Source organism: Papio anubis, chromosome 12, assembly GCF_008728515.1.
Source record: "Papio anubis isolate 15944 chromosome 12, Panubis1.0, whole genome shotgun sequence".
NCBI lineage: Eukaryota > Metazoa > Chordata > Mammalia > Primates > Cercopithecidae > Papio > Papio anubis.
In genome coordinates this window covers 63,638,571-63,664,330 of record NC_044987.1, presented here as the reverse complement: position 1 = coordinate 63,664,330, position 25,760 = coordinate 63,638,571, and the positions used below count along the sequence as shown (strand labels likewise).

Sequence of the window (25,760 nt, the reverse complement as noted above, 5' to 3'; positions counted from 1 at the left end):
AGCAACTTGGACTACAGGTGCATACCGCCACATCTGTCTTTATGTATTTATTTATTTTGTAGAGAAGGGGTCCCATTACATTGTCCAGTCCGGTCTCAAACTCCTAGGCTCAAGATATCCTCCAGCGTTGGCCTCCCAAAGTGCTGAAATTACAGGCGTAAATCACCATGCCCAACCTCCATTAACTTTAAACTCTACTTCCTGCTACGCAGAGTGCAAGGAATAAATGCCCTTACACTTTCCTTCTTCTCTTCCCTCTCCTTTCCCAAATTTAGTCCCCTGTAGTATAATACTTTCCTAGGCCATATATAAAAATTTACATACAATCTTATAGCTATGATTATATATTTGTTTAGGTTATTCGAACTTCAAAAGCAACAAAAAAATTATTAAAATATAATTAAATAATTATTCAACACGGAATACATACATATATGGTATGATTAGAAAAATAATGACACATCATCCTATGTCACTAAACATGCCACTATAAAAGAAGGCACCTCGGCCGGGCGCGGTGGCTCACGCCTGTAATCCCAGCACTTTGGGAGGCCAAGGCAGGCAGATCACGAGCTCAGGAGATCGAGACCATCCCGGCTAACACGGTGAAACCCCGGACCTATTGAAAATACAAAAAATTAGCCGGGCGTGGTGACGGGCGCCTGTAGTCCCAGCTACTCTGGAGGCTGAGCCAGGAGAATGGCGTGAACCTGGGAGGCGGAGCTTGCAGTGAGCCGAGATAGCGCCACTGCACTCCCGCCTGGTTAATAGGGCGAGACTCCGTCTCAAAAAAAAAAAAAAAAAAAAAAGGCACCCATTCATCAAAAGAAAATCAATTATTTCCTTTAATATTAATTCAGTGGTCCATAATCACGTTAATTTTCTGTTTATTTTGGACCATAGTTTTCTGGAACAACTTTTATGTTGTCTCTAGAATTTAAATTATCTTTCATTTTGTCTGATGGCCGAGAAAAGAAAAGCTTTTTTTTTTTTTTTTTTTTTTTAGATTATCTCACAAATGACTTAAAGAGAGGAACTGCAATAATAATAGTAGAGGACTTCATGAACAAATCACCCAGACGGAAAACCAATAAAGAAACATTGGATTTAAATTACACTCTAGACCAAACGGACCTAACAGACATTTCATCCAGCAGTTGCAGAATGCATATTCTTCTACATTGCATATGAAACATTCTCCAGGATAGATCATCTGTTAGGCCACAGAACCAATCTTAACAAATTTGAGAAGATCAAAATTATATCAAGTATTATTTCTGAAAACAATGGTATAAAACTAGAAATCAATATAGAGAAACCGTGGAAAAATACAAATACATGGAAATTAAACATCTTCCTGAACAACCAATAAGTTGATAAAAAATCAACAGAAAAATTAAAAAATTTATTTCGACAAATGAAAATGGAAGTACAATATACAAATACCTATGGGACAGCAAAAGCGGTATGGGAGGGACGTTTATAGCAATAAAAGCCTATGTCAAAAAAAAGTAGAAAGATCTCAAATTACAGTTATTTGTTTATAAGGAAAATTAAATGCTTGTAAAATTGAGTGAACATGTAAATATCCTCAAGATCTTGTTAAAATGAAAATTCTGACTCGTAAGGACTGAAATGGAGCCTGAATTCTGAATTTCTGACATCACTCATATCTGAGGCCATATTTTGTGCAACATTCTAATATGTTCTGCATTTCTTGAGGCATGTCAGATTGTTGTAGTCCTGGAATTATTTTACATAGCATCCATAAGTAGTTTTAATTTATACTCGGTTATCAATTGTTGAAATTTATTATATACCAATTTCATTTGCTAAAGCATATATTCCAGGATTTTTCATTTCAAAAAAAGTACGTAAATGATAAATTTGCTATGTTCCCTGTCTAAAACTTCTTTCTTTTTTTTGTTGTACTTCTTTGCTGTACTGACTATGTGAAAAATAAATAAATCTAGAGACCCCCAAATCACTAAGCCAAAAGAAAAAGTCAAGCTGAGAACTGTATCAGGCAAATCTGCCTCCCATTTTATTCCTGTAAAAGGTAGCTACAACGTTAAAAAAACTACATACCTGCCTTCTCTGTGGGCTTCAAGATCTTTACCCTAAAACAGTTCTGCTGAATTTCACCCTGGCAATGAAAATTGATAGCTTATCTTCAAGGCTGTGAAAAAAGGAACAGAACTGGAAGTCATCCCTTTGCTCACCTGAGACAAATGCACATCTGCCCTATTGCTTATGTAAAAATGCAGATTCACTGAGTCAGACTAAGGCGTAAGTGACTACTCCCCTACCCACTCCCTCATGTGTAAATTGTGTATTTAGTGAAAGGTTGATCAAAAGAATGCAATCTTTTGTATCTTATCTTCCTATGACCTGGAAGCTCCTACTTTGAGTTGTCCTGCCTGTCCAGACCAATAAAATATATATCTTAAATTTATTGACTGATGTCTCATGCCTCCCTAAAATGTATAAAAGCAAGCTGTACCCCGACTATGTTGGGCACAAGTCATCAGGACCTCCTGAAGCTGTGCCACAGGTGTGTCCTTAACCTTGGCAAAATAAATTTTCTGCATTGATTGAGACCTGTCTCGGATACTTTTGGTTCACAACTATATGCAGAATTACTGTGCTCTAATTTTCTCTAAACATTTTTAAGGGTTAGTTTCTTAATACAGTGGATAAGGCTACCGGTTCTCCTTGCTGGCTACAGAGCCAGTAGTTTTATCCACTGTATTAAACTAACCCTTTTAAATGCTCAGAAAAAAACTGCTTAGAGCATAATAACCCTTAGAACACAACCTGGTTTGTAGAAACTGTTTGAAAATCTCACCAATTCACTGTTAAGTCTGCGTAGACTAAAACGAATTTTACTGGGTTTTTTTGTAGGTCATCTTTCCCCCAACTATATTAAAGCATTAGATTCTGCTCCTTATTTACTCTTCATCAAGTGCTTCATACTTCCACAATACTATTTCTGTATTTGCTTTTTTTCAGTTCTTCATTCTTTTTTATTTTTGATGAACAGCATTCTATTGCATAAGTGTGGCAAATTTTGTTTAATCTTTGATTGACAGATATTTGGGTTGTTTCCACATTTTAGGTGTTATGAATACAGCTGCTATAAGCATCTTCAGACATTTTTGGTGGATGTATAAACCATTTATTTGAAGTATGCAACTAGAAGTGAAATTGCTCATTCAAAAGGAGTTGTAGTTTTATTGGAAACTGCTAAAGAGATTCAATTTATGAGTGCTCCGATTGCTCCTCATTTTTACCAATACTTAGTGTTTTCAGTGCACTTAATTTAGCTGTTTTAATTAGTTTATATTGTTAAATTGTTAGTTTAAACTTTCATTTCCCTAATGAATAATAATGTTGAATAATAATAATAAACCTTTTCATATGTTCATTGGCCATTTTTCTTCCTCTTGTTGTACAGGGCCTGTTTAAACCATTTGCTTGTATTTTTCATGAGTTGGTTGTCCTTTTTATTGATTGTGGGGCTTTCTTTGTCAGATATATGCATTCTGAATGTTTTCTCTGTCTGTGACTTGACTTTTCACTTTTGTGTTGGTCTCTTTTGAAGTAGTATTTTTTCATTTTGATGACGATCAATTGTTGATCTTCTTTTCTATTGTGGCTAATGACTTTTGTGTCCCGTATAAGAAATCTGCTTTCCCCAAGTTCATGAAAATATTGCTGTACTTTTTTAAAGAGGCTCTATAGCTTTAGCTTTCAAATTTAGGTTTATTTTACGCCTCAAGTAAAGATATTTTACTTTGAGGTAGAAGGTGAGTTTCACTTTGTTTTTTCAGACAGATATCCAATTGTTCTAGCACCATAAAAACATTGTTCTGTCACTGAATAGAATTGATTCTTCTATTGAAAATTAATTACTGGCAGGGTGTGGTAACTCACACCTGTAATCCTAGCACTTTGGGAGGCCAAGGCGGTGAATAGCTTGAACCTAGGAGTTTGAGACCAGTCTGCTGGGCAACATAGCAAGACCCCATCTCTTAAAAAAAAAGGAAATCAATTACTGAAACACTTAAAGCTATTTCTGGTTTTTCAATAATGTATTGATCTATCTTTACATAAATATAAGGCTACCCTTTGGGTAAGTGTCTAGATAAACAATTTCATTAAAACTATTTAAAAGTTCACTGGTGCATATGAAGTATAACTATTTACAGATGATGACATATAATAATAGATTAACATGGTGGCAGGCACCTGTAATCCCAGCTACTTGGGAGACTGAGGCAGGAGAATCTCTTGAACCCAGATACTGGAGTTTACAGTAAGCTGAGATTGCACAACTGCACTCCAGCCTAGGCAACGTGGTGAGACTATATCTCCAAAAAAAAAAAAAAAAATCAACGAATTAAAGTGTATTTATTGGTGTATTCATTTTCCAGTACTCGGATAATTAAGTACTATAAACTAAGTGAATCAAACAACAGTAATTTGTTGTGTTACAGTTCTGGTTAGAAGCCCAAGTTCAAGGTGTTTGGCTCTTTCTGTTGGCCATGAGAGAGAATTCGTCTCATGTCTCTCTCTTACCTTCTGGTGATTGGCTGGAAACCTTGACTTTTAAATGCATCACCTTGCTCTCTGCTTTGTCTACATGGCATTCTTGTATATGTATCTCTGTATTCAAATTATTCTTTATATAAGGAATCCAGGTTTAGGAACTCATCATCATACTCCAGTAAGACCACATCTTAATTTAACAAATTATATCTGCATCTACCCTACTCCTAAGTAAAGTTACATTCTGAGGTATGGAGGGTTAGGGCATCAACATATGAATTTTCGGGAGGACACAATTCAAATAGTAACAGTTTTCCAATCAGGGTACATTCATTTTCTTGCTTTTACAATGTCTAGGACTTTCACAACATTGTTGAGATCAACAGGATTCTTCCTGAAATTAGAGAAGGCAGAGCATAAACCTCTATATTTCCCATCCTATTAGATTTGATTTCCCTACTTGAATATGGAAATGAGCCCTAGATGGCCGAGAGAAAGCTGGTAAGAGCACCATGCTCGGGTGAGTAAGAAGAAATAAGGTAGGCAAAAGCCATCTCATGTTACCCTTCCACAGGTCAAATCTTCAAAATCAAGCTAGGAAATTCTTCTTCCTGGGGAGCTGCAGAAAGTGACAAAAGAGCTTTACTACAGCTTAGAGGAAAGAATCCGAACAATATAGTCAGACAAGGAGGTCAAATATTATTGTTGTAATTATTACACTTTTTTAACATAATATCCCTGCTCAATTAAAGAGAGACAAGTGTAAAAATATTTTGGAGTATTTTGTTTATTTTATTTTATTTAAAGACAGAGTTTCACTCTGTCACTCAGGCTGGAGTACAGTGGTGCGATGTTGGCTCACTACAACCTCTGTCTCCCAGGTTCAAGCGTTTCTCCTGCCTCAATATCCTGAATAGCTGGGATTACAGGCACCCGCCACCACACCCTGCTAATTTTTGTGTTTTTATTGGAGACGGAGTTTCACCATGTTGGCCAGGCTGGTCTCGAACTCCTGACCTCAAGTGATCTGCCCACCTCAGCCTCCCAAAGTACTTAGATTACAGGCATGAGCCACCGCACCCGGCCTATTTTGGGGTTTTGTGAATACCCAGATAAAGTTGGTTACCATGAACTTGAAACAATCTAATTATTTATGGGGTCTTTTTTTTTTTTTACCCCACAAATAATTTTTTTAAATTTTTTTTTTAGCAGTTAGTGACATACGTATATTAAGAGACAATTATATTTTGAATGGTAGATGTGATGGAAATATTTAGATATTGAGATTTTTCACATTAGTAAGGTTGAAATGATTAACTTTAAGGACTACATTTTATACAAAGAGCTTTAAAAGAAAAGAAGGTTAAAGTGATATATAGTGTGTATATATATGTGTGTGTGGGGGGGGGTGTGTGTTGTGTGTATATATGTGAAAAAAAAAGAAGAAAATCTCAGGATCCCAAATTTACTATGCCGAAAGGGAAAAGTTAAGCTTCAAAGCTAAATTACACACACATATCTGCCTTTCCTTTTGTTCCTAAACATAGTTACAGAAAGAAGGCTATATGTCTCCACAGAAGGCCTCCCTCAGCCTGACAATGTAAATTAACAGCCTGTCTTCATAGATTCATGTTAAGAGGAAACTAGAAATCATCCCCGCATCCACCCTGAAACAAACGCTTATTTGACTGCTTCCTCTACTTTATGCTTACCTTATGTCAAGTGCAGATTTAACGAGTGTGAAATACATAGATTGCTCCCTCTAACCAACCCTTTTCACCCGCAACATACTGGATTCAGTAGCCTAATCAAAGCCTCACAAGAATGTGATCATATCCTACCTCTTTTTTTCTTTCCCCTTTCCCCTCCTGCCCACTTTTCCCCTTTGATCATTGAAGCCCTCACAATCCTCTTCAGAAGTACAGGCCATGCGTTCTATTGTGACTGTGTCTCTTTCTCCTAGGCATGTGTCCTCAACCTTGGCAAAATAAACCTCTAAGTGGATTGAGACTTGCCTCAGTCATTTTCTTTGGTTTCACATATTTATCTCTTTATATAATACAAATACCTTATATACGTCTGTATAATATTTATGTTACATATCATATACTACATATACACATCATATACTACATATATACACATATACATATATATACACACACCAACATATTTCTACATAGATATAATGAATTGTCTCAGAATTCTCACGTCAATATCCCCAACAGCCTTTTTTTCCAACAAAAGTTTCTTTCTAAACATCCTTTCTGCCCTGCCATCATAACCCTACAATTGCAGATTGGCGTGATTGTAAGTTTATCATAACCGACTTTACTGGGCTCTCAAAACTGCCCAGAAACCTTGGTACATTCCAGTGGAAACTGGGCTTCGACAAAGGGCTGCGAGCCAGGTTTAGAGTCCTCAATGCATCCTGGAGAGGCACCAGCTTTAGAAAGACTCAAATGATGAGGGGCCTCTGGGAACATCAATCAGAGAAATTCTGACATTTCTACTATATGCTCCTTTCACCTTGAAATCCCCTACTAAACTTAAAAAGTAGTGTGGTTAGCCTGATAAATGCTTTCCACAAGGGCCTGGGTCATGCCTGCTTAGAGTCCAGTGGCATTTGGGACTGTGGAAGAGTCAGAAATGAAACACCACAGGTCCTATCCTGAATGTCACATTCTGTTGAAAGAGAAAAGTATCTCTAAAAAAAACAAGAAGAAAAAGAAGACAAAGGGACCTGAATTTTGTTCTGCTTCCTATATACTGAGAACATCACATACCTAAGTTAAAGGAAATAAACAACAAAAAGAAATAAAGAAAAATCATTTGCAAAGAATGAAATCATGTCTTTTGCAGCAACATGGATGGAACTAGAGGCCATTATCCTAAGCAAATTAACTCAAAGCAGGAACAGAAAACCAAATACCGCATGTTCTCATTTATAAGTGGAAGCTAAACATTGTGTACACATGGACACAAAGAAGGGAACAACAGACACTGGGGCCTACTTGAGCATGGAGGTTGGATTGAGGGTGAGGATAAAAAACTACCTATTGAGTACTATACTTATCAACTAGGTGATAAAATAATCCGTACACCAAACCCCTGTGGCACAAAATTTACCCTGTAACAAATTGGCAGAGGTACTCCTTGAATCTAAAATAAAAGTTGGAAGGAAAAATTTTAAAAAAAGAAAAAGAATTTGAAGCCAGAAATTCCAATGTACAATGTCAGCCTGATCTCCAAAATAATAACATTTTGAATATTTCCTGTATACCTGGACTCCCTAAAAAAGAAAATGGTACTTCTGATTTTGTAGGCTGATAGATGAAAAATTATGACCTTTGTGACTGTGATCATTGCCATCTATCATATACACATCGATGTAAACCTGATAACCTTGGTAATTTTATCCACTTAAATGTATGTTGCATTTTGTATTTTGTTCAAGTCTGACAGCTTTGTACTCTTTGCAAACAAATCTTTCTTTGCATTCTTATATGTTTGCCTTTCTCAAGTCTTCCTTAGTGTTTAGATTAAAATCATTAGATTAAAAAATCTGGATTCTGTATTGAAACAGAGGAAGCTCTGTGTAGGCCTTCGCTGTTCAGATTGAGTGAAGAGAGCCTTCCAGCCTAACAAAGTTTTAGAACTGACTATGGCATGGTCTTCTTTGGGATTCCTTTCACCTATTTGGATAATCAGTCCGTCAGAGGTGAGGGGTCTCAGAACCAGAGCTACCTTAGTAAATACTGATACACTAATGGATGCTCAACATCCTCATTAACCCCACACTCCTTATATATACATACTCATATGTATACACACTATGTGCAACCTCACACTGTCAGGTATGTAACTAGGCATGTGCCTTCACAAAATGTGTGTATTCAGTAACCTGGAACTCATAGCATGATGGTAGCACACTAATGATACATACTTAAAGCAAATTATTATTCATACTTTGATATACACATATGCTTATTCACACAAATACTCACACTTATATGCAAATTCAGTACCTTATACATGTGTTTATTAACATATCTCTCAGATACACACATCGACTTACATGACATATCAGCACAGTTTCATATTGTACAAAATATCCCCTGAATTATAAATACACATACTCTGACTACAAAAAAAAATACATACACACAGATAAAATCACATTCATGTAATCTCAACAATACACTTTTTTGCACAAGCATTCAAATCCCTTGCCTTCCCACTTCTGTATACAGAGGAGAGAGGAAAGGGATGGGTTAATGCTTCCAGCTCTAGTCTCCAGTCTCAGAGGAAGCCAGTGTGCATATGAGGCACTGGAGCTCAGGGGAGTGAGAAACCTACTACTTAAAGGTCGGAAACGTCCAGACATAGCCCTTTAAATATGCCTTGATCTGAAGTCTCTGCCAAAGGCTGAATTTCAGAACTCCTTCTGGCCTTGCCATGCTTGGTTAAAGCCAGAGTAGAGGTCAGGGTGAGTGATTACCTGTACCTCAGGCACCTCTGCCCATCGCAGAAAGCATTAGGAGTCATAGAGCTCCAAGAAGCAGGAAGGCCAATGCAATGGCCTAACTCACTGGGAGCTTCAGGTCTAAAAATCCAAGACCACTGATCTTCATTCTAAGAATGGGAGAAGACTCAGTGCTCCCACTCTGTCCTCCAGGGAGACCCGAGAAAGGTAGGAATACTGCCTCCACACACAACATTTCCATAAAAGAGGTGGCTCTGAACCCCACACTGCTTCAGCATTATTGCTCTATGCCTTATTTTCAGATAGCTCAAAGTGAAAAAACAGCTCCCTAGAAGCAATTCCTTAGCAAAATCTCAGTTGATTTTATCCTCTATTCCCTCACTGGCTTGAGCAACACAGCTGACTGATGAACTTAACTATTCTCACAAAATGGGTGAGACCATTGAAATCCAACAGAGTCAGCGGGTGTTATAGTTGGAATCAAACCCAGTCTGACAGGTGAAAATTGAGCTCCACTCAGTGTGATAATATAGTTCTTGTAACCTCATTTATATAGCAAAAGCCTACATGGAGGTTTTACAAATTAGATTTTATTTTGGGAAACAGAAAAATTAAATTTGAAGTTAAACGTGTTATATCCCTAGTTACAGTGTTTGGAAATGACATTATTTCATTTCAACTTTTAGTATGTACTGTGTTCATAAGAATTCTAGCCTGTGAGGGGGGAAACAGATTTAATAGCAGTGTTGGGGAGGAAGAAGTACGAGGTTTTTTCTTTTCCTTCCTTTTAGAAAATGCACATTCCATTTCTCAACACAGCAGCAAGTTGACAACCTGTGCTTCCTATGTTGAAAACCTCACATACTGGACAAAAATGGCTAAGTATTGATTAATTCCATGTCCATTCCACATGTCTTGAAGGATTAAGTCTGCCTGTGTTATGTTCATAAGTCTGTGAGAAAAGAAAGGTAAGGGAAGGCACTAGATTCCATAGGTCAGCAGAGGAAAATGGAGAGAAGAAAGGGAGGCACCTGTCAACAGTCCCCATCTCTCAATTCAGTCTTGGGTACCAGGGCATCCCTGCTCCTCCATTGTCCACCAAAAACAGAAAATCTGAGAGCAGAAAAGCAAAGCAAGCAGAATGGAATGAGGAAGGCTGAGAGACATAACTTCATGGGGAAGCTCTGCCCTGTGAAAAGGCTACTGGGGAGTCTGAAGTGTGATGAATAGGAAGACAGAAACTGGTTTGTAAAGAGGCTATAGAAAACAGGTAGCTGAAACATGGCTGAGGAGAAACTCATCACTTCCTAAGGAGGGTGTAGAATAGGAGAGTTCTCCATTAAGGCTCATGGGCAGAACACATTAAAGATGTCCTCCCAGAGAAAGCAGCACACACCCAGAGATCCCAGGAGGTCAAGCTGGAGACTGTGCTAGAGGCTCCAGCCCAATGAAGTAGTAGGAACCCTGGGTCCAAATTCAGATCTTCCTCTAATTCAGCATGCAGTTGTGCACACCCCCTTCATGTTTGCCTTTGTCATGATAGGACAGAAAATTCTGTTTTCCCCAACCTGGGCAGGAGTCTGAATTGTTATCTATCACAGGCAGCTTGGGTACAGCCAAGAGCACTGGCTGCAAAGTCATGCACCTGGATACTTACTTGCTGTGTGATCTTGGGCAGATCATGTAACTAGTCTGAACTCTGTTTTCTCATTGTTATAGGAGGATACAGAGGTTTTGTGTGAGTTAGAAACAATAAAATTTGGGCTGGGCATAGTGTCGTATGTCTAATTCCAGCACTTTGGGAGGCCAAGGCTGGCTGATCACTTGAGCCCAAGAGTTTGAGACAAGCTTGGGTAACATAGTGAGACCCTGTCACTATTAAAAATACAAGAAATTTGCTGGGCATGGTGGCACGCATCCATAGTTCCAGCTACCTGGAAAGCTGAGGTGGAAGGATCTCCTAAACCCAGAAGTTCAAGGCTAGAGTGAGCTGTTATCGCACCATTGCACTCCAGCCTGGACAACAGAGTGAAAGCATGTCTCAAAAATAAAAGAAAAAGAACAAGCAAATAAACAAATTTTTTATCATTTTTTAAATTATACTTTAAGTTCTAGGGTAAAAGGACACAATGTGCAGATTTGCTACATATGTATACATGTGCCATGTTGGTGTGCTGAACCCATCAACTCATCATTTACATTAGGTATTTCTCCTAATGCTATGCCTCCCCCAACCCCCCACCCTGGACAGGCCCCAGTGTGTGATGTTCCCCACCCTGTATCCATGTGTTCTCATTGTTCAACTCCCACCTATGAGTAAGAACATGTGGTGTTTGGTTTTCTGTCCTTGTGATAGTTTGCTCAGAATGATGGTTTCTAGCTTCATCCACGTGCCTGAAGGACATGAACTCATCCTTTTTTATGCCTGTATAGTATTCCATGGCGTATATGTGCCACATTTTCTTAATCCAGTCTATCATTGATGGACATTTGGGTTGGTCCCAAGTCTTTGCTCTTATGATGCTAGAGAGGATGTGGAGAAATAGGAATGCTTTTACACTGTTGGTGGGAGTGTAAATTAGTTCAACCACTGTGGAAGACAATGTGGCGATTCCTTAAGGATCTAGAACTAGAAATACCATTTGACCCAGCGATCCCATTACTGGGTATATACCCAAAGGTTTATAAATCATGCTACTCTAAAGACACATGCACAAGTATGTTTATTAAACAAAAATTTTTAAGTATATAGTGCTATGTCTCCAAAAATAACAATTATTTATTTATTTATTTTTAATTTTTTAAATTTTACTTTAAGTTCCAGGATACATAACAATTTATACACTTTGAGAAACTGTACGTTTGGCCAGCACCCCTTATATTGCCTCGTACAGCAATGAGGATGGTCTGAATATGCTTTTCAAGGTACCGCTGAACATCAGGGACTGTCCCCACAACAATTTGAGGGTGATATACAGGAGCAAGTGACAGAAAGACTTTGGCTCAAACAGAATATACAAAACAGCTTGGAACGTCTGGGACAGGCAAGGAGGGATCGGGATATAGGTGGACCCCAGATACAGGTGGTTTTGAAATTTTACCATGCTCTACATACAAATATTTGTTTTGAGCAAACCTATATCTTATTCTCTGGCAGGATGGTCAAGATTTCAATTTAGATCTAGACTTACAAAGTCTGAGCCCTATTTCTCCCAGTCTGTTATAAATCTTGAGAAATTTGGACGAAGACAACCCTTTTGGGGATCTTGAAGAAATTCTTTTTAGGAATCTTTTTTTTCTAGTGAATGAGACATGTGTTAGTTCCAAGAGGTGATGGGGATTTGAATGCATTACTTTTCTTGCCCAGGTGTTTCTCTTTTGAAGGCGGTAAGAACTGAAGCTTTCAAACAAAGCACAGACAACTGAGTTCAGTGAAAAAGTGTTGGGTAAGAATAAAGTGAGCTTTGTGCCATCGATTCTGAGATTGATAGTGATCACCAAAAAACTCAAAGGGTGGAATAAACTCAGGTAAGATGAACAGAGATAGACAGTGGGGCTCAAACAGCATCCACTGCCGCAGGGCAACCTCTATGGCCTCAAGGTAGAGTCAATAGGGCTCTATCTGGGTATCTAGAATATTGTTCATCAGTTAATGAGTCTGCCGCCTTTGAATAATGACATTTATGTGCTACTTTCTTCAGGAATATTTTATTAAACTCCTACTCTGCACCAAGCACAGAGATGCTAGAGATAGTGTAGGGTTCACGGCTGACTTCATGAAAAATTCATCTCCTAGGACAGAGGTTGGCAAACTATAGCCTGGAAACCAACACCTGCTTGCAACCCATTTTTGTAAACAAAGGTTTACTGGAACACACCACACTCACACATTTGTGTGTTGACTATGGTTACTTTCACACTAGAATGGTTGAATTGATCTGCTGCAACAGATGGTATAGCCCACAATTTCTCAAAATTTTATAATCTCACTTTTTAAAGAAAAAAGCTTGTTAACTTCTTGTCTAGGAGAAACCTACACTAAAGATAATAAATTAAAGTACAAATGTTCAATTGGTCAGTAGGTTAACTTCCCACCCAAGCCCTTGTGGTGACTGATCTAGATTCAAAGCTAACTTCAAAGTAGTACATAAATTGCCATAGGCTTGCAAACTCTACTGACTTCCTACTCTGAGAAGTTGGCCAAGTGGCTAACCAGAGGGATAAAAAGGACCTGTGGAAAAGTTTAAACTAATCAGCTGTTAGTTCTATAGAACTGAAGAGCAAGAATTACACCTGCAACTAGTATGTTCTACCCCATTTTGAATGACATTAGTATGAAAAACAACAGAGTAACATGATGTTGTGTTGCAACGTATTATTTATTAAAACAGTTGAAATTATTCTAGTTTATAATCAAATCCAATCACTCTGGTATCCAATAGTCCCATCCAAAAGCCTTCTATATAATAATAACACTTGTTTTGATTGTTATCATCTGCAGAGAGTAGATTACCTTCCCAACGGAAACCATATTAACCAGCCCATGGTGCTGGTTTCAGGGAACAGCTCTTCTCATCCTGCGTCCTTCATCCTGCTTGGAATCCCAGGCCTAGAGAGTTTCCAGCTTTGGATTGCCTTTCCATTCTGTGCCATGTATGCTGTGGTTGTTGTTGGAAATATCACTCTCCTCCATGTAATCAGAATTGACCACACCCTGCATAAGCCCATGTACCTCTTTCTGGCTATGCTGGCTATCACTGACCTGGTCCTCTCCTCCTCCACCCAACCTAAGATGTTGGTCATATTCTGTTTCATGCTCATGAGATTGAGTACCATGCCTGCCTCATCCAGGTGTTCTTCATCCATGCCTTTTCTTTTATGGAGTCTGGGGTGCTCATGGCTATGGCCCTGGATTGCCATGTGGCCATCTGCTTCCCACTCCGACACTCTAGCCTCATAACCCCATCGGTCATGATTGAACTGGGGACTGTCGTGATGCTGAGAGGGCTGCTGTGGGTGAGCCTCTTCTGCTTCATGGTGTCTAGGATGCCCTTCTGCCACCACCAAGCCATTCCCCAGTCATACTGTGAGCACATGGCTGTGCTGAAGTTGGTGTGTGCTGATACAAGCATAAATCGTGGGTATGGACTCTTTGTGGCCTTCTCTGTGGCTGGCTTTGATATGACTGTCATAGGTATGTCATACATGATGATTTTGAGAGCTGTGCTTCAGTTGCCCTCAGGTGAAGCCCGCCTCAAAGCTTTTAGCACATGTGCCTCCCATATCTGTGTCATCTTGGCTTTTTATATCCCAGCCACCTCACCCACCGTTTTGGCCATCATGTGCCCCGAATGGTACATATCCTGTTTGCTAATCTCTATCTACTGGTACCTCCCATGCTCAACCCCATTATTTACGGAGTTAGAACCAAACAGATAAGGGACAGAGTTACCCAAGAATGTTGTGGAAACGTCCCCTGAGCAAAGGGTCAGTGTATCCCCATCACTTACATTGCCCCACTAATGTGGTGACATTAATGAACATTTGACGGGCAATTCCTTATTATGACGAACTCAGCTCTGTAAATAACTGGCTCAGAGGTAAGCAACCCCCTAGAAGCAAGAGAAACAATTATCAGGGTACCTAGAAAAGACACACCTGAGAGATGTGATGGCTAAGAACAACTTTGTTGACCATATTCATCATCACATGGAAACAATAAAAATAGTTTTACTTATTAAATCAGTGAATATTTTAAAAGAATGTCATCTCCCACAGATGATTAAGGCAAAAAAGTGTTTTTACACTATCAGTAGAAGTAGGTATACTTTGCTTAAAAGGAATTTAGAATTTTGCATCAAATAATTTAAAAGTACATATATTTTCTTCATCTGAGAATCTGTTTATAAAAATAAAATGCATGTGTACAAAGACATGCATAAAATCATGCTTTATAAAAACAAAATTGAAAATTATTCAAATATTGTCCTATAAGATTACAGATGAAGCAATATTCAGTTGAATATCAGGTGCCATTTAACTATTTTATTTGGAAGGAGTACCTGAAAATTTGACAAATAGGCAAGATATAATCTTAAATAGAAAAGAAAAACTATTGCCCATAAGGCTTGATGCCAATTCTAAACTGGAATACATATACGTAAAGAAAGAAATTCAGGAAATATATCCAAATGATAATAAATAGCTGCTTGGAGTAGTGATACTTATGGCATTTTAATTATATTTTTATACTTCAGTGTATTTTTAAATTGAATTATGTTTTGATTGACACAAAATGATTTTACATATTTAAGGGATACAGTGTGATGTTCACCTAGTACTTATCACAAGATGACTTCAGAAGGTTCAGGTCCATTTTTATCTCATTTCTTCAAAATTGAATACAAAACCATACCTCTCAGTCCCAAGGACTTCTTTTATTACCCTACGGAATTAAAATTGTACAGGATATTGTCAGATAAGATAAATTTGTTATACAAATAGCAAATTGCCTTCCAGTCACTTTTTTAATAAAAAATAAAATACTTGTAACATTTTAAATTTTTATTCAAGTAATATATTGAGCAATTACTTTTCACCTAGGATTCTGCCAAAAGGTGGGGATAGAAGAGGGAACAAAAGAAACTGACAAACAGAACATCTAATTTGCTGATTTCCACCCAAAATCAAAACAATTGAATACTTGCAATTCCAGCCTCAATATAGACATTAATTATTTAAGCTGTATTACTCTATCATGATTGTAAATAAACTTAAATATTCTGAACCAATGAAAATAGATGACTAACTTCATTATGACATGAAAAATCCTTATGCCCAAAATATAAAGCATATAACTCAAATGTGCCTGCAGTTGATATGATTTGGACCTGTCTCCCCTCCAAATCTGTTGAAATGTGATTCCAAGTGTTGGAGGTGGGGCCTAGTGGGAGGGATTGGATCATGGGGACAGATGCTTCATGAATGGCTTAGCACTATCTCCTTGGTGATGAGTGAGCTCTTTCTCAGTTAGTTCATGTGAGATCTGGTTATTTAAAAGAGTCCTAGTTGGGCTCAGTGGTTCACGCCTGTAATCCCAGCACTCTGGGAGCTGAGGCGGGTGGATCACAAGGTCAAGAGATCAAGACCATCCTGGATAACATGGTGAAACCCAGTCTCAAATAAAAATACAAAAATTAGCTGGGTGTGGTGGTGCATGCCTGTAGTCCCAGCTACTTGGGAGGCTGAGGCAGGAGAATCACTTGAACCGGGGAGGCATAGGTTGTGGTGAACCAAGATCATGTCATTGCATTCCAGCATGGGCAACAAGAGTGAAACTCCGTTTCAAAAAAAAAGTCCGGGACCTCTCCCTCCCCCTTCTCTCTCTCATTCCCACTCCTGCCGTGTGATGTACCAGCTCCTCCTTTGTCTTCTGCCATGATTGCACACTTTCTGAGGCCTCGCCCAAAACAAGCTGGCACCATGCTTGTGCAGCCTGCAAAACTATGACCTAATTAAACTTTTCTTTATAAATAACCCAGCCTCAGATATTTATTTACAGCAATGCAATGGACTAACAGAGGAAATTGGTACCAAGTATATTGTGTTACTGTAAAGATACCTGAAAATATGGAAGCAACTTTGGAACTGGGTAACGGGCAGAGGTTGGAAGAGTTCAGAGAACTCAGAAGAAGATAGGAAGACAAGGGAAGTTTGGAACTTCTTAGATACTGGTTAAATAATTGTGACCAAAATGCTGATAGAAATATGGGCAGTGAAGTTCATATGAACTTGAAGTGAAGAAATGAACTAAGTCCACATGAACTTGAAGTGAACTGAAGAAATATGGACAGTAAAATCCAAGCTGATGAGTTCTCGGATGGAAATGAGGAAGCTATTGGGAACTGGAATTAAGGCCATTTGTGTTACGCCCGAGAGTTCTCAGATGGAAATGAGGAAGCTATTGGGAACTGGAATTGAGGTCATTTGTGTTACACCCGAGCAAAGAGCATGGCTGCAATGCACGTTTGAACTTAAGAGGGATGACTTAGTGTATCTGGAAGAAAAAATTTCTAAGGAGCAAACCATGCAAGAGACGGCCTTGCTGCATCTTACAGGCTACAATCAGATATATATAGGAGCAAATAAATGACTTAAAGTAGGAACTTATATTTAAAAAGGAAGGAAAGCATAAACATTTGGAAAAGTCACAATCTGGCAATGTGATAGAAAAGGAAAGAGCATTTCCAGGAGTGGAATTCAAGTAAGCTCTGGAGAAATCACTTGCTAGAGAGATTAGTATGACTATAAAGAAGCCAAGCGCTAATATCCAAGCCAATGGGAAAAAAAGTCTTGAAGGCATTTCAGAGTATTTTGAAATAGTCCATCCCACCACAGGCCTAGAGGCCCAGGAAGAAAAAAATGGTTTTGGGGGCCAGGCCTAGGGATCACTGCCCTGTGCAGCCTTGGGACACTGCTCCCTGCATCCTGACTGCTCCAGCTACAGCCATGGCCCAAAAGGCCCTAGGTGCAGCTTGGGCTGCCACTCTAGAGTGTGCCAGCTGTAACCCTTGGCAGCTTCCATTGTGGTATTAAGTCTGCAGGCACACAGAATGCAAGCATTAAGGAGGCTTGCAGGCTTCCCCCTAGATTTCAGGGGATGTATTGGAAAAACTGAGTGCCTAGGCAGAAGCCTGCTGCAGGGGAAGAACACTAACAGAGAGACTCTAGTAAGGCAGTGCTGAAGGCAAATGTGGTGTCAGAGTCTCCACACAGAGTCCCCACTGGGGCATTGACTAGTGAACCTGTGGGAAGGGGGCCACTACCCTCCAGATCCCAGAATAGTAGAGCCAACGGTAGCTTGCATCCTGAGCTTGGCAAAGTCACAGGTATTCAACTCCAATCCATGAGAGCAGTCACAGGGACTGCATCCTGCAAAGTTACAGGGATGGAGCTTCCCAAGCTCCCAAGGAGCCCACTTGTTGCACCAGTATGCTCTAAATGAAGGATATGGAGTAAGGGGCAATTGTTTTGGAGCTTTAAGGTTTAATGTCTGCCTACTAGATTTCAGAATTGTGTGGGGCCTATTGCCCCTTTCTTTTGGACAATTTCTCCCTTTTGGATTGGGAATATTTAACCAATGTCTGTACCACCATTGTATCTTGGAAGTAAATAACTTGTTTTCATTTTACAGGTTCATAGGTGAAAGGAGATGAATCTCAGATGAGACTTAGGATTTTGGACTTGTTGCTGGAATGAGATAAGACTTTGGGGGACTATCGGTAAAGGTTGATTGTATTTTGCAATGTGAGAAGGACATAAAATTTGAAGTACTAGGGGCATAATGATGCATTTTGGATGTTTGTACCCTCCAAATCTCATGTTGAAATGTGATCCCCAACATTGGAGGTGGAGCCTGATGGGAGGTAATTAGATCATGAGGATGGATCCCTCATGTATGGCTTAGCACTATCTCCTTGGTGATGAGTGAGTTCTCCCTCAGTTAGTTCATGTGAGATCTTCTTGTTTAATAGAGCCTGAGGCCTCCCCCTTCTCTCTCCTGCTCCCATTGTTACCATGTGATGTGCCAGCTCTCTCTTTGCCTTCCACCATGATTGCAAGCATCCTGAGGCTTTTCTAGAAGCCTAGAAGATGCTGGTGCCATGCTTGTACAGTCTGCAGCCTGAGCCAATTAAGCCTCTTTTCTTTATAAATTACCCTCAGGTAATTTTCTTAAAGCCTCAGGTATTTTCTTAAAGCAAAACAATGGACTAACAAAATAATCATTTACAGAAGCTATCAAGTGAGTATGTTGAGTGAGGGACCCTATTTTCCATTTGTAGGTGGGCAGGGACCTCACGGTGCCTCTTTTCCCTCAAATAAGCAAATCTATAATCATAGTGACTAAGAAAGGCCACACAAAACCATATTAAAGGCAGCTCCTGATACATCAGCTTTTCATGGTTTTCAAACATGACTTGGAGTCAAACTGTAATGTCAGGCCTCCGTTTTAGAGTACTTTCCAAAAGGGGAAAGCTTCATCAGTATTTTCTACTCTGCACAGAGCCAAACATAATGTTATTATTTTTTCATACTCAAATCAACAAGCAATTTTTGATCAATAACTGTTTCTTCAGTGCAATGCATAGTGCCTGGAATACAGAGCTAAAAATTCACATCTCTTCCTTAGAACCCATCTCTGTGCTCCTACAGTAGTTGTTCCATTCTGTTCTCATCATACTCACTCCCTCCTCTATGCTATAATGATCTGGTTGTGTTTTAGCTTCCATGCTTTACATACCATGAGAAAAAATGGTGCTTTAGTTACCTCAGATCTTAGCAAATCCTAGCATAGTGCAGGCATCAATAAATATATGGAAAACAGTATGTTTCCATTCAATGGAAAGTATAGGCATGTCAGTAAAGACCTAAAATATAAACTTTCAGTACTTTGCATTTTGAGTATTGTGCATATTTATGCCATCTAGGTAGACCCATGGTCTAGACCTCCCCTGGAAGATGATGAAACCGAAAGCTGAAGGTAGGTGAGGTCCTGTAGTCTCACCTTGACATGAACAATTTTAAAGTTTAGTCTTGGGCTGCTAATCCTGAAGTCGCTGGCTTATCCTGCTCTGTCTTCTGAAGCCAGAGGAGGAAGGAAAGAAAGGTCCAAGTGATGTGCAAAGAGACTTGGCAGAGCTTATCTCTTCCCTTCACCCCATCCCCAGCCCTGATGAAGCTGGACTGTCAGTCTTTGGTTTCCAGTTCTCAACATGTCTGTCTTAACTATGGGCCGTCATGAAGAGATTTGAAATTCTCTAGTTTTTGGAAGTCCTCCAGATGCCAGCCCTAATATTTTCCACAGGTCAATATGTGGAAAATGCATCACTGCATTTCAGTATGTTGAAGTCAATGTAATCATCCAATTCCACCTTGTAGATGAGGAAACAGAAACCAAATAACCTAAGTAGCACCTTCTGGTTTATTTCTGAGTCAGAAAGTATAATAGTGGCAGAGAAGGGGAAAAACAAGCAAACAAATGAGCAAAAATCAGAGCTCCTGGGTAGGAATTAATTCTGAGAAATCAGCTAGAAGTCTTTCAGAAGCTTGTAAATAAAGCAGAAGTATAATCCCAAGGAGAAGCTCACATTGTAATCCAAATTAATGATATCCCTGGAGTTGTGCAAAACCGTACTTAAGGGAAATATTTAAAAATAAATTTTATTTGGGCCAATTTCTGCTTCTTGAATGTGCCAGCTCCATTTGAAACCTCATGCTTTGGAAAGAGGATCAAGGCCTACAGGGAGGGGATAGGGAAAGGATACCTTCTCACTGTATCTCCCCACTTTAATTGGTTTCCTGACTGAGTAGAAAGGGCTTAGCGGATGATTAAGCCAGATTTCCAGCAGGAGTTCTCTTGCCACCAGAAACAGAGCAATCATAGTGCTCGGTCTCTGCAGCAGGCAGGTGTAGGCAAGACATTAGGGAGGGAAAGTCCGTTCATGGAGCAGTAGATGTTGCTCCAGGAAAGGAACAGAGAAGCCTAACATGTGGTAACACAGGCTGTGGGCCAACTGGGATGTGGCTTGAGTTACCAACAGAACTTTATGAAGCAGGTTTTATTAAATACACAGGGGATGAGAATTCATTCATTCATTCTTTCATTTCTTTAGGAACTTCATTGAATGCTTCAATGAGTCTTCTGTCTTACTAACTCTCAACAGTCATGTTTTGTAATTGTTTCCCAACTGATTATGGTTTTTTGAGAGCTGCCACCAAATCACTCTTACTGCTGTATGCCCAGCACTTAGCAGCCTGGAATAGGGGAAGTGTTAAATATTACAAGTTTATTCATTATATGAATAAATATGTGAATGATGAATGTTGTGTTCTAAAGAGATCTCAGATAGGATTGTGAAAAGTAAGCAAGCCACTGTATTGGTTCTCTGGGAGCTCTCACTCTCACTGAACAGGTGAGTACAGGAGCCCGAAGTGCATTGTTGTTTATGAACTCATTGACAATGGCAATGCTTCCAGGAACAATTACAGAAGAAACTAGCCCTGAGGTCTTATCCTTTTCCCAAGGTTCCTAGACATTAGGCCTGAGGTTGCCTTAGGTGTAGCAAAGGAGGGGAAGCACTGCAGCAGCAGGAGACCTGGCATCTCCCAGGAGTCCCAGCTCAGGCCTTTCCTCAGTGTGTGACTGGAGAAATTTCCACCCTTCCCAGCCCAAGCAACTTTGTCTCTGTTTCCTTTCTTCTCAGAGTAAAACAGTAATCACCTATCAGACCTGTCTACTTCCCAACACAGAGAAAGTATGTGTGTATTAAAAGTCTGTATATTTATGAATTCCTTCTTGGAAGGGGTACTTGATGGGAAAGATTTATTGATCAGTGTCCTGAAACATCCAGAATGCAGCTATGTTGGGCATGGTGAAGACAGAATCTAACCACTGAACTCAGTCCTTACAATGTAGTCAGGAAAGATAGACTTGGGAAAAAAAAAAAAAAAACAGAAATGCAATACATGTACTTCAAGTAATACACTGACTTCATGAACAGGATACAAATGAGAAGGGAATTCTATCTGAGGATCAGAAACAATATCCCTGAAGAGGTAATATTTATTCTGTATTGTAAATTGAGGAGTTTTAATTCAGTAGATTGATAAACATGGAAAGGAAATATAAAGCAGTGGAATCAGCATTGGCACAGACAATGAGCCATAAGAGAACTAGAAGAAACAGCCAACTTGTCTCTGAGACAAGCGATGCTGCAGAGCAACAGACAGGCTCTACTTTTCCCAGGAACTGTGGTTGTAGCTTACATGACATAGCCATCTCCCACCTGTGTTTTAACTAAGGAATTCTGGGCAAACTCAGAGTGGCAACTTGTCCTGTTGAAACTCTTAAGAAAAAATAATGGGCTCCAAAGGGGGAGAAAAAAAAAAAACTCTGACACACAGTACTGGCCCCAGGTCAAGGAGGCAAAATCATGAAATCCATCTTTAGGATGCTATAAATAAATGAAAACAATATGAGAAGAATGTGGCTGACTGTTAGCTCGCTCTCTCTATCTCTCTCTCTCTCCCTCTTTCTTTCTCCCATTCTCTCTCCTTGCCCTCTTTGTCCTCTCCCACCATCTTCTTGATTTTTCCAATTTATTTTAATTTCATGTGCATAAAATAAAAGGTTTAGACCTGCCCACAGGCATAATAAAGTAATTTTTTTAGATGTAATTGACTTTTATATGGAAACAAAGGACCAGCGTTCTTATGTTTAATGTTTAATGTAGTATTTAATGTGACTCATTTCCATTTGGACATTTAACCTTTGAAATGCTTATTCTTTATTCTATAAATTTGGGCTTATGATTGACAAATATTATTGAAACTGGATGTAGCCCAATTTTGTTACGTTTAATTTAGTAAAAAAAAAAGTGTGTTGATTTACATATAAGTGGTTTCCTGTTCAGACAATTTTCTAATCACTTAGCCCTCGTAATTCCCAACTTTCTCTGAAATAATATGTGTTTATTACTTGGTTGGTCTCTTCAGAGGATAGGTTTCTCCCCCAAATGTTAGGGCAGCAGTCTCCTCTGATACCACCATTGGGGTCTAAAGCCCCCACAACACACAACACACACCTGCTTCTTGTGTCTTTCCAGGGTGGCAGAATTCCCAATTCTGGATCAGTTTCCTGTGCTTTATCAGCTATTGTTGTGGCTGCTGTAATTAATATTTTCCTTCTTTGATGTGACCTGCATTAACTACTTCTAGGAACACATATTTCATTCTGATGCTTTTAACTTTCATGAGTGAGGTGGTCTTACACATAACCTAAGACATTATCCTTTTATTGGTTCTAAGCCCATAAATTCAACTTCTATAGCTGCCTCAACCATGGTAGGTCTGATTCATCCATACTGTCTCCCATGCTGGTTAGAGATGGTCATGAGATGCTCCCATCTGGACACTAGAGGAGTTCATCTGCTTTCCACCTCACCCTGCCATTTTGCAGGGTGTTGGCTGTGCTTGGCAGTCAATCCAAGAACAGTTGTTATGATGTAGAAAATAACGTATATGGTGATCTATTTTCAAGACAAAGTACCTGGAATAGGCCTGCGCCTCCAAACTATAGAAGAACAGGATACTCTAGGCCTCTGCTTTAATAGCCAGCACCTGCTTGTCAGACCGCTTAGTTACCCTCACCCAAACCAAAGGGTATAGCTTAGAATGAGAGTCTACTAGCTTGCAAAATAGCTCACCTTATCTATTCCTAACAGCTTGCCTAACCACCTGGGTCATAGGTCAAATACCTAAAGAGTCCCTGAGCTGACAATTATTGCAATGCATTATAAACTGCAACAAAATGCAGTGAGAAGACCCTAAAGAAAATACCTAAAGCCCCAACCCAAGGAAAGAAATTTATGCAACATCTGGGAAGACTGTAACCTCATAGTACTCAACCTATGAGGAACTAGGGGAGGGACTTGCATACTAGGGGATAAATTGCTTGTTGTAACTGTACCAGGTGTGCTTGCCCACCAGAGACCCGATCTTGCAAGACCGCCATTAAAAGTCTCGCATCTACTGTTCTCCATGTCTCTGAGTCTATTCTTTGGGTTTGGACAGGTGAGTGTGTTTCTCAAAATGACACAGAGTACACTGTGAATGAGCCCTTTTGCTTCATGTTCTCCTAGATGCCCTTCTGCCTCAACTAGATCTTCCCCTAGAGCTACTATGAGCAAGTGATCATGCTGAACCTGGTATGTGCAGACATCACATCTATAGTCCGTACCTGTGGTCTCTTAGGGCCTTTTCTGTGGTTGGATTTGATATATTTGTCATTAGAACCACAGACATCATACATTGCAGGCTGTGCTATAGCTACCTGCAGAGAATCTCTGCCCAAGATATTTAGCATATATGCCTTTCACATTTGTGTCACCCTGTTCCTGCACATCCCAGTTCTCCTTTTTCTCTTATTGCTTCTACTACCATACCCTCACAGTGATTCCCATCTCCTTGAGCATTCTCTACTCATTAGTGCCTTCCATGTTCAATACCTGTGGAGTAAAGACTAAGCATATCCAAGAAAATGCAGTACAGAGTTTTGTGGGAAAATTTCCTGCCGTAGAAGCACCAACTTGATTTTCTTTATTCCTGTTAGTCAAGGACCAAAGACGTACAAATAACCAAATTCATCCCAACCTGTTATTAAATTTTATTTAAGGAAATTTTCATGAAATAATCTATGTGAGTAGTTCTCAGGATGTAAACCCTTGAAGAGCAAGGATCCAGGAAACTATGGTATGAAAAATGTAATGCTTCCTTATTCAGGTACTGTTTTTAAAATGTTGTCTAAGTTATCATTATTCAACATAGACATAGAATGTCTTAGGAAAATGGATGAAATAATCCTACATTCTGGATTTTCCTAAGACTGCCTTGATTCTTCATTTATGTTAATTAAAGCAAGCAAAATTAATTGAATCATTCATTTATGTCTCTCATTTTTTATCAATTTGTAAAAGCCATAAGTTTTAGCTGATATGAAAAAAAATTAGAAATATCAAACAGTTTGGTTGCTTCTGTGTTCCTCAAGGAGATTTGAACCAGAGACTCTGAGTTATCACAGTAAAGAACTAGAGGTAATAGCCAATGAAATTATAGGGGAAATGTGATCTCAATTTATTTATAATACCTGGAACTATTCGTGCCTATAGTTACATCAAAGGGTGATTATAAAATTAAATGAGATGATTTAGGTAAAAGTAGGAATACAAATAGTATTCTATTTGTATTGTAGATACTGCTTCTAAACACACCAGCCCATTCAAATGGGTTATTGGAAGCACATGGGTTTAATTATCAGTAAGCTAGGTCACTTAAATCTGTTATTTAAGTCTTATTAGTTGTTTCACTTGAGATAATCACTCTAATTTTAGTCACTTGTTTTTACTGATACAAAGGTAAGAGAATATGTTCATTTTATAGAGCAATAATAAAACATATAAAAGAGCTATCAATTGGCTGGCCGTAGCAAGTATCCAGTAAGTTCTGATACAATGAATAAACAACAACACATATAATCCCTGCTCCTTCTTCTTTTCTCTGTGTGTTCATCTAAACACCTGTGACCAACCTCAGGCAGCTAAAGGATCACTGTTTTCCCAACTGTAAGCCATGTATGTGATAACAGAAGTTCATGTTTTACCAAGACACTAGGATTGCTTTTCAGGTTTTGATTTTTAAATCTCTATCTGGTTTTCACGTTTTCTAATGACCCAAGTACTACTGATAAGTAGTGCCTTCCACTGAGGAGTGAGTGTTCTCTTATTCTGACCCAAGACAGTGAAAATGGATATTGCTTCTCTCATTCTTTCCTCAGGACAACAGAGAAAATCTGCATACCCCACAAACCAGGCCCCTTATCCTCAAAGTCACTTAAAATTATCACACCAGACATTGTAGTGACCTGGTTATTCTTGTCTTAGAAAACTTACTGTTTGTCAAAAATATCTCTCCCTAAATATGTTGCTAAGGGTTTGTTAGGGACCGGAGGTAGGGCAGCAGGGTGTTTTGTACTTCGGCCCATTAAAAACTCTTCCTTTTTAAGAAATAAGTTGCCTCCAAAGGAAATAATTCCATAATTATCATTATTTGCTATTTGTATGTTAGTTCAGGTTGTGTCTGTCTTTGTAAACTGAAGTGTGAGTTTGTG

General features: G+C 39.1%; 1 protein-coding gene across 1 annotated transcript; it reads left to right on the top strand.

Annotated features, from left to right (window-relative positions):
- Positions 1–11,887: 11,887 nt before the first annotated feature.
- Positions 11,888–14,857, top strand: LOC101012436 (olfactory receptor 52R1). Its single transcript, XM_021926201.2, is given in 3 exon segments — positions 11,888–13,842; positions 13,845–14,351; positions 14,354–14,857. Coding segments are annotated over 3 exon segments (1,122 nt in total). The 5' UTR covers positions 11,888–13,391; the 3' UTR covers positions 14,518–14,857.
- Positions 14,858–25,760: the final 10,903 nt, after the last annotated feature.